Genomic DNA, 9,053 nt, shown 5'->3' with positions numbered 1-9,053 from the left:
CACTATCCATGGTTAGATAATGAAAATAATAAATCATAACTAACAGTTTGTTTCTTTTAGTCAATTATGACTCACTCACTATAATAACTTGTAACAAAAAATAAGTGACTTTTAAAAAAAATTTGAATTATTCTTGTGCAATGACAAATTTAACATTCAATCAGTACAGAGTCTAAACAGTGTACAGAAAGTGTGAAATGGAACGGAATAGAATGAGATGGAACAAAATTCTGTTGTGTATAATCCTTCCACAGTTTGCACAGTTAAATTTCTATCAGTTTGCTTTTACATTTTCATTTCATTCCATTTCCAACTTGCTGTACAATTGTATCATTCTATAGAGTTGCTAAGGGTGTACTATTGTATAATCCTTCCACAGTTTGCACAGTTATATTTCTATCAGTTTGCTTTTACATTTTCATTTCTGAATCATTCCATTTCCAACTTGCTATACAACTGTATCATTCTAAAGAGTTGCTAAGGGTGTACACTGTTGAACAGTTTTTCTACACAAACGAGCTATCCCTTCTCTAGAGAAGTGGGTTGGTTTTCTGTTCGGGGCTGGATAATACCCTGTCTGAGCGTGTCTCTCGACTCCGACAGCGGTTGTGTCGGATGATACATCGCCGCGTGAAGGCGCGCTAATGTAGACTGCGCAGCGGAGGCCGGCTGATCAATGCGAGAGGCGAGGAGGAATGGCGAGGATGGCATGATGGGGTCCGCGGGGAACGCATCAAAACACAACACATTAGACTAGACATCAGGTAATCAATTAACAGGGCAGGGAGGGGGCCACCCCACCTGTTATCAATTAACAGACAATACGCAGGAGAGAGCCGCCGGGAAAAGTAAGTAGAGATCGCTCAACAGGATGTCTGGGAATGTACTGGGAACTGTTACAGAAAAGACAACATTTACTACATGATTTCAAAGAAAGTTCAGACAATTTTTGCAGAGGACAGCAAGGAAAAGTAAGTAGAGATCGCTCAACAGGATGTCTGGGAACATGCAACAAAAACGGCAACATTTACTACACGATTTTAAAGAAAGTTCAGACAATTTTTGCAGAGGACAGCAAGGAAAAGTAAGTAGAGATCGCTCAACAGGATGTCTGGGAACATGCAACAAAAACGGCAACATTTACTACATGATTTCGAAGAAAGTTCAGACAATTTTTGCAGAGGACAGCAAGGAAAAGTAAGAACAGATCGCTCAAAAGGATGTCTGGGAACATACAACAGAAATGGCAACATTTTCTACTAGCACGATTTCAAAGAAAGTTCAGACAATTAAATGCAGAGGACAGCATTAGGAAAAGTAAGTAGAGATCGCTCGACGGGATGTCTGGGAACGTAGAACCGAAAAGACAACATTTAGTATTTGCACAAATTTAAAGAAAGTTTTGACGATTAACACAGAAGACGGCAAGGAAAAGTAAGTAGAGATCGCTCAAAAGGATGGTTGCCGTTAACGTACAACTGATAGCCAAAGGACAACATTTACTAAACGATTTTAAGGAAAGTTCTGACATAAAAGATTTTATGCTAAATGAAAAATCTGACAATTTACACAGAAGACGGCAAGGAAAAGTAAGTAAAGATTTCTCAACAGGATGTCTAGAACTTAGGCCACACCAATTTCATTTCTTGGTTCACGGATTCGCTCGCTCCAATTTTTTGAAAAAAAAAATAAAAGTAAAAATTACCACTCAGCAAATTTTCACCAATAATGAAACTATTCACCAACTTTCTGGTGTAGCAAATTGGCCTTTATATTATAAGCTCCTTAAAATGTGGGTATTATTATTGCAGTTATATTTTTCATTCATGAAAATGGGACAAACATAAAAACTGACACTACTTTAATGTAATTTTCAATGAACAGGTGCTGTTACTGTACAGTAATAGTGTTTTTGTACCTTTTTCAAGCTGAAAACTTTTTATTCTTTATGTTTTGGATGGGCCCTTACCTTTACCCCAACCATTTTACAATTTTTATTTTCATTTTTATTTCCCCCTCTCGCTCCATATTTTCTATGAAAAAATCCGTGAACCAAGAAATTAAATTGGTGTGGCCTTAGTACAAGAAAATATAAACCATGTGCTGCACGATATTAAAGAAAGTTCTTTTATTCTTCAATTTACACAGAAGACTCGAAACTCAAGTCGAGATGGCTCAACACTGCAGGATGTCTGAGAAGGTACTACAGTCCACAATCACTGATAACGAGAAGACAACATTTCACTACATGTCCATGATTTTAAAGACACTGTACCCAGAAGACAAATAACTGCAAATTGTCAACGGGGACATTTCTGAGGTGGGAGGGAAAAGGAGGCATCTACAAGGTGTCCTTGCTGTTTCTGTATGTTGTAGGGTGTGTTTTCACACAGAGGGGTTGTTAGCCCTTCTTCTTTAAAAGTTTAATGTACTCAAGGGATCTCCTCGAATACTTCTTGGAATGTTGATAAAATTAAGGCTCTGCGACCTCTATTCTAAAGAATACAGTCAAACTAGTAGGGACAAACTACAACTCTAGTCAAGTTACATACCACTGCATCAAGTATCGTCATACAGTAATCAAACACGTCCAAACTACACCGCCTCTTTTGTTCGAAATTACGCAACTGCAAAATCTGGTCTAAAAACTTTTCCTCCACTGGACAGGGAAATACTAGACCACACACTAGGTGGAGTTCAGGTTCAAGTATCTTTCATGCGGCCAAGTATCCGTAACCGCCTCCCGTATTGGCTCATAACAGGTGAGCGTTACTCGCCGAAATACGTGCAACGGAGCGTTTCCGCACACAAAAGTTGCCTGGATTCGCACAAACATAGCCGAACGCGGACTCAAAGAAACAGTCCTCGACTCTAAGTCAATTACGGTACCATAAAACTGTATCTCGAAATGACCTGAACTGAACAGGTGAAAGACTTGGCGCAGTATATACGACAGGTGCACAGAATTACTCTGTGTACACAGGACCGGACCAAGTCAAATAGACGGGGGTCGATAGGTCGCCGGGACTTGTTGACGCTGTGATTTGTGTAAACAGTCCCCTCAAAGACTGCTCCAGACTCTGTTTATCCCCATTAAGTAGAAATGTAATGGGCCAAATAATGTTTGTTTTCATAGAATTTTTACTTAGTACCAAATTTTTACATCTCCTGTCTATATATAGACATGTATAAGTATAACACTAAATGTGCAAAGAAAAAGAAATAGCATTGCTAATGTGTAAACCATTTTGTTGGTAATGGCAACAAAACTCTTTCAAGTCAGTTTAAAATATTTTTAATTCTCAATTCTTTGGATTGAAGGTCTTTAATATGGACTGGGTTAAGCTATCATAAGCTGCACATAATACAATCCTTGCCTTGTTTAATCCTTATAGGATTTAAAGTGTAAACCAACAAGCTTAACTGCAAAATATAATTCCTGAACATATTATGACAACTTAAGCTTAAAGGATGATATATTTTTTCAACACCCATGCATAGCAGGTGCTTTTCCAAATGTCATTACTTGACTGTTTGAAAAGGTGGCACTTCCATTCAGATTCAGACGCTGGAACCCTTTGCACATATAATTAGGTTCGGTAATTGGTTGGGTTGCTAAGAGGTATGAAGGACTGGGGACTGACCCATTCAGGCAATGTTTTCCAAACAAACTTAAGGGGTGAAGTACTGTGTGTGTATAAATATGTACACTACAGTACATTGGACAGGTACCTAACCAAGACCTAAGGAAAAAAATGGTTCTGGAAAAAAAAACGTAGGGGTTCTTTTACCTTTATTCTATTTGGTGGAAGTTAGTGATTGGGCAAATACACTTAAACAATGCTAAACTTAACTACATCAAGGTACCTAAATTATATGTTCTTTGCAAGGGGTTGACCAAAAAAAAGCTAGGGTCAGTCTAGAAACAAAAAACACAACATTTATATCATATATTAAAAAGGCCTGTGTCACAGGCCTTGTATACAGATATAGAGAGAATAACACATTAAACACCATAAAGTTCTGGACAATTACAAGTGGTATAACAATGACATCAACTGGTCATTTCTGAGAAAAGATGTTTCAAGCGTTTGAAAGCATTTTAACGTTATGAAATATACCTCACATTACTTATGAAAATAAAGTACCAAAATCTATATGTTTTTTTTTTGTATGTGTTTCTGGCATGTTTCCTGTAACATATTTCATTTTTCACCCAAGATTCTATTTACAAACACAGACTTAGGAATTTTCATCCTTATAGTTTTTAAGCATTTTAAATCCAGTCCATTGACAAATCTTAACAACTTAAATCCTACTCTTTCTCTTGTTAATCAGCAAACAGTGGGCATTATGCCTTTGAAAGAAACAACATAATTACGTTATCCCCAAGGGGTTAGTGCTAATTAAGCCTGTCCTAGTAACAACTATTGTGCGTGCTCCCTCGGTGGTAAACAAGTTAAACTGATCCAGTAACCACAGAGCTAGACAACCGTGAAGTATTTGCTCGGCAAACAACCATCGTAATTACAAGGCAAACATTTACCTGGTACAATAGGTGTTGTAAATTCTAAGGGGACGTTTTCGAGTTTGACTTGAAGTTGCAATATCTGGAATTAAACGATCTGAAACTAACTTGAGAATGGTAACATAAAGGCATTGTTAAGAGACATTCTAGAACAATAAATTACAATGTTTTTGCTTCAAAATATTAGTGAAGACAGCTTTTAGAAAAAGGTCTACAGACAAAAAGTTTGGCTTGAAGTTGCAGTACTCATAAAACCAAATACTACTAGAGTATGATAACTTGAATGTATTATTTAGAGATATTCTAGATCAATACATTCTCAACGTTTTTACCTCAACTAGCTAAACTGAAGTTTTCATAACAAGGTTTTACATAAAAATTTAAATGTCATTTAGCAACTTGAAGGTGTTTGTACATATTTATCATAAGTGCTTAAAGGAAGGCTGTCATACACCAAGCAAACGCCAAATCTTTCGCCAGGTACAACATAAGGAAGTTACAATAATTATTATAAAGACGCGTTTCGTTGGGCAAAATATTTTCTTTTCTTATTCTAAATACAAGTTTACTTCACCAGACAATGTCAACAATGTACCATGTTTTCACAAATTGATACAAACAATGCAATGTATTTTCCCGTAGCAATTTTAGGCCCGATTTACACGTGCAAGAGGAAAATGACTTGCTGTTCGTGCGTCAACATGTTTCTGCGAGGTCGTACGAAAGTTTCATTGCTGTGTGTAAATCGGCTCGCGGTGGTGTCGTACGACGGACATTTTGTCTTATTTTAAGACCTGTCGTAAGTGTAGCTTGGGAGTGACGTGATTGACGTAATTTTCTTACCTCTGACGCCCCCGTGAGGTCTCCGTCCGTTAGCTAGAACCTTACCCCCGTCCCTTTCTCTGTTGCTCTCGGTGAAACTCAGGTCCAGGAATCGCCGGCCCCGGCTCGCACTCTTCGCCGTGTTCTCAGTCCCGTTAGGCGTCACCGAGCGGTCAGTCCCGCTCCTACGGGACTCCGGCCGACTGTCCACCATGTCGGCGATTTTTAAACGCCCGGAGAGGGCCTAGGACTGCGTAAAAACTGCAAAACAAGAACCTACTCGCCAAGTTTTGTAGCAGACGAGAAAGTTTTCCGCCGCCGCCATGTTTGAAATCCCACCTGAGTAGCAACAACAAAGTCAATATATCCTTCCGCGGGAAGGCCTCTAGAAACCTTTCGTCAGCTTTGTATACAAATACATATATAAACAAATCAATACAGTGCATAGAATAATAAGTTTTTGCTACAAAAAGCAAAAATCAAGATGATTATTTCATCTGATCGTGATTTTGTATAGACAAGATGGACGGACTACATTGTTGTCTGCGGATGGAGACGATTGTTTACGTCGTGAAAAGTTCCTGGCAACGGTAACGCCTCCGGCTTTGTGACGTCACAAACGCACGTGCGAACGGCAATGTTGTGGTTTCAATGTTGACTGTTGCATGATCGTGCGTTTTGAGAGTGCTTTGGAAAAATAAAAGGTAATAGGGATGTCCCTGTCGCTCAATTGGCATCAGCACAGTTGAGCTCCAGGTTTCAATGAATTTGTTGCTAAATGGAAGATTTATTTCAAAGTAAAAAAAAAAAAAGAACAGGAAGTATAAAATGATGGTAAAAGAGGAGATACAGGTAACATTACTTTATCTGTTTGTTTGTTTGTATTGTGTTCTTGGTAATAAACCTCAAGGCATAACATACCTACTCTCCAAGCAGAGGTTAGGCTCCGGCTGGGTTTTTTAAAACATTTTTTTTTCTTTTTTCTTTTTATCAGGCTTTCTATTTTGTACTGTATCTTGCTGTGTTAGGTTTTGACAGCCGGAGCCTAACTTCTCCTTGGAGAGTATAACACATCATGTTTGTAGGAAACAGTACAATTTTAGCTGCATGTCCAAAAAGACTTTTCAACATGAAGTAAAACAGAACATTTGTAAACATAGCAGATAGTTTGGGACGGTGTACACTGTTTCTTAGTAACCTATGACATTTTCAGGACAAAGTTGGCAGTGATTAATGTTTGGAGGACACGCAGTGCAAATCCTGGCACTATAGGTCACGAAAGGCCAACTCCCCAGTTGTGTGACATAATCGCATTTAAATTTGCCCACATTGTGTCATAATGTTTCATAATAAAATGTCCTATCATTTCTGGTTAATCACCTATCCCATTAAGTGGGTAATGAAAAATGTCGTAAAACAATGATAAGTTGATAACTATGGGACATGGAAAGTCCTCTGAGGTCAATGACCTCCATTTATCTTCTAACAATAACTATACCTCAATAAAGGTAACGTTCAGGTAGTAAGATACATGATTGTATCATGTCACTGGCAGAAGACAGGGGATGCTGAAACGTCAAATGCCCTTTCCAAAATCATTTTGCTGCTAGAGAAAGTAGTATTTGGTGTACAGTACAGTTAACTTAAGTTTTCCATCTAAAAATAAAAGGCTTAAGTAACTATCAAATTCAATTTCTACTAGAAGTTCTAAAATAACTACTGGTACAAGTTCTTTTAAGTCAAAGTTACCACTTATATGCAGGTAAGTTATAGGGGCAAACCAGATTAAATAAATGATTAATGAATTTAGGATACTTCAATTGAGTTGAACGTTAAATGTAATAAGTTTGTGGGGAACTTAATTTTGTGGTAGGGAGAAAATGGAGCATTTACGGTGGTTTTAAGTTTGTGATGGCACTAATAGTCACATACTGTCTATTTTTTGGAAAAAAAAAAAAAAAAAAAAAATTACCACTCAGCAAATTTTCACCATTAATGAAACCATTCACCAACTTTCTGGTGTAGCAAATTGGCCTTTATATTTAATTTATAAGCTCCTTAAAGTGTGGGTACAGGTACTGTTACTGTACAATAATAGTGTTTTTGTACTTTTTTCAAGCTGAAAACTTTTTTTCTTTATGTTTTGGATTAGCCGTTACCTTTACCCCAACCATTTTACTATTTATATTTTTATTTCACCCTCTCGCTCCATATTTTTTATGAAAAAATCCGTGAACCAAGAAATTAAATTGGTGTGGCCTTACGGTGGTTTTAAGTTAGTGATGGCACTAATAGTCACATACTGCACAGTAATGGAAACCCAAACTAGTTGAAAACCACCTACTAGCCACTCTGCAAGGGATCTACAGGGTAATAACATACAATGTTTGGAGGCGTGTCACCACCTACCCCCTTGACTTGTACATGAAGTACTTAGTCAAGGGGGTAGGTGGACATAAGAGAGAACAAAAATTTTCGCAGTACCTGCATAGACTTTGCAGTTAAAGGGACATAATGTAAAATGTAAAGTTACTGTTTTCGGCCATTTCTACCTTATTACACTGCAAAGCAATATTTACAACGTATTGATACGACTTTGTTGTGCCGCGAGAACGTCTCGAAATATGCGCACTTCCCTCCGCCACTTGAGTTGTCTGCCATTTTAACCAACTCTCCGACGAACCAAAGTGCGCTTTAGAACGCGTTCGGTGGTTCGCTCGAATTGTTACTGAAGTTTGTTGAAAGTCCCCGCGAAGCTCCGAGGATCTGCGACCGCAACGGTCGACTCGGAAATCTACTGCCGGCTTACTTCCGGTAGGCTACCCGGAAGTAAATGAATTTGGTTGTGGCTTACTTTGGCGTTGTTAATTCTAAGCGCTAGAAATGTGATAAAATGACGCAGATAAGTTGGAAATAAGTTACAAATGTCAATATGACTGGAGATTTTACAGTTCAGAACATTTGAAATTTTGGCGCCAAATTTCTACAATATGTCCCTTTAAGCAGTCACCACAAAAACCACAAACTTGAACTTCAATCTAAAACCTCAAAGAACATTTACAGTGATTCATTGCAGCAAACTCAATACAAAGATGCTACAGAATTCTTTTATTACCCCCAAATCACCTTAGATAATGAGTGTACAGATCCCAAAGGTTCTTAAGTTTACAACCTTTCAATTTTCTCTACTCTGACCTCCAGGACTTTCATTGCTCCCTTCCACTTTACCGTACAGACTGTTGCAATATGAAATGTGCTGGGGATAAATCAGGAATGTTGAAGTAAATAAATCTGCCTGAAAACTCTAGAAGATCTAAGAATCACACCCAGGCTCTGGAGGCAGTAACAAACAGAGTTGGCGTCAGGAAGGGCATTCGGCCATAAAATCCTTGCTTTAAATCCTCTTATTCAAGAAGTTGTTTGGCCTCATATCTCCTGGAGGTCAGCAATTACTGTAAATGCAGAAATGTTCGCAGTGGATAATGTTCGCGGTTTTCGCGGTGACCTGACTTCGCCGCGAATTTAAAACCACCGCAAACACTTTTCTATTATGATATTAGATTGCAGTCTATGGTGTTGCCGCGAACTTAAATCCACCGCGAAAAGTCCTTTTTTCCCGCTACCGCGAAATTAAATCCCCGCGAACTTAAATACATTTACAGTAATCTCCAAGCAGATCCTACGGTGCCATAAGATAGTATCA

General features: G+C 38.2%; 1 protein-coding gene across 2 annotated transcripts in view; it reads right to left on the bottom strand.

Annotated features, from left to right (window-relative positions):
- The window catches only part of LOC118427450, a 29,038-nt gene extending 23,276 nt beyond the window's left edge, over nucleotides 1–5,762 (bottom strand). The window contains exon 1 of one of the 2 annotated variants that reach the window (XM_035837255.1): nucleotides 5,372–5,762. In XM_035837255.1, the coding sequence (XP_035693148.1) occupies nucleotides 5,372–5,564 (193 nt within the window). In that variant the 5' untranslated portion in view covers nucleotides 5,565–5,762. The remainder of the gene's footprint in view (nucleotides 1–5,371) is intronic. The other variant, XM_035837256.1, reaches the window with a different exon arrangement.
- Between the last annotated feature and the right edge of the window lie 3,291 nt (nucleotides 5,763–9,053).

This window comes from Branchiostoma floridae, chromosome 12, assembly GCF_000003815.2.
Source record: "Branchiostoma floridae strain S238N-H82 chromosome 12, Bfl_VNyyK, whole genome shotgun sequence".
Lineage (NCBI taxonomy): Eukaryota > Metazoa > Chordata > Leptocardii > Amphioxiformes > Branchiostomatidae > Branchiostoma > Branchiostoma floridae.
Note: the sequence above shows the minus strand (reverse complement) of the source record. Positions and strands in the feature narration are given on the sequence as shown.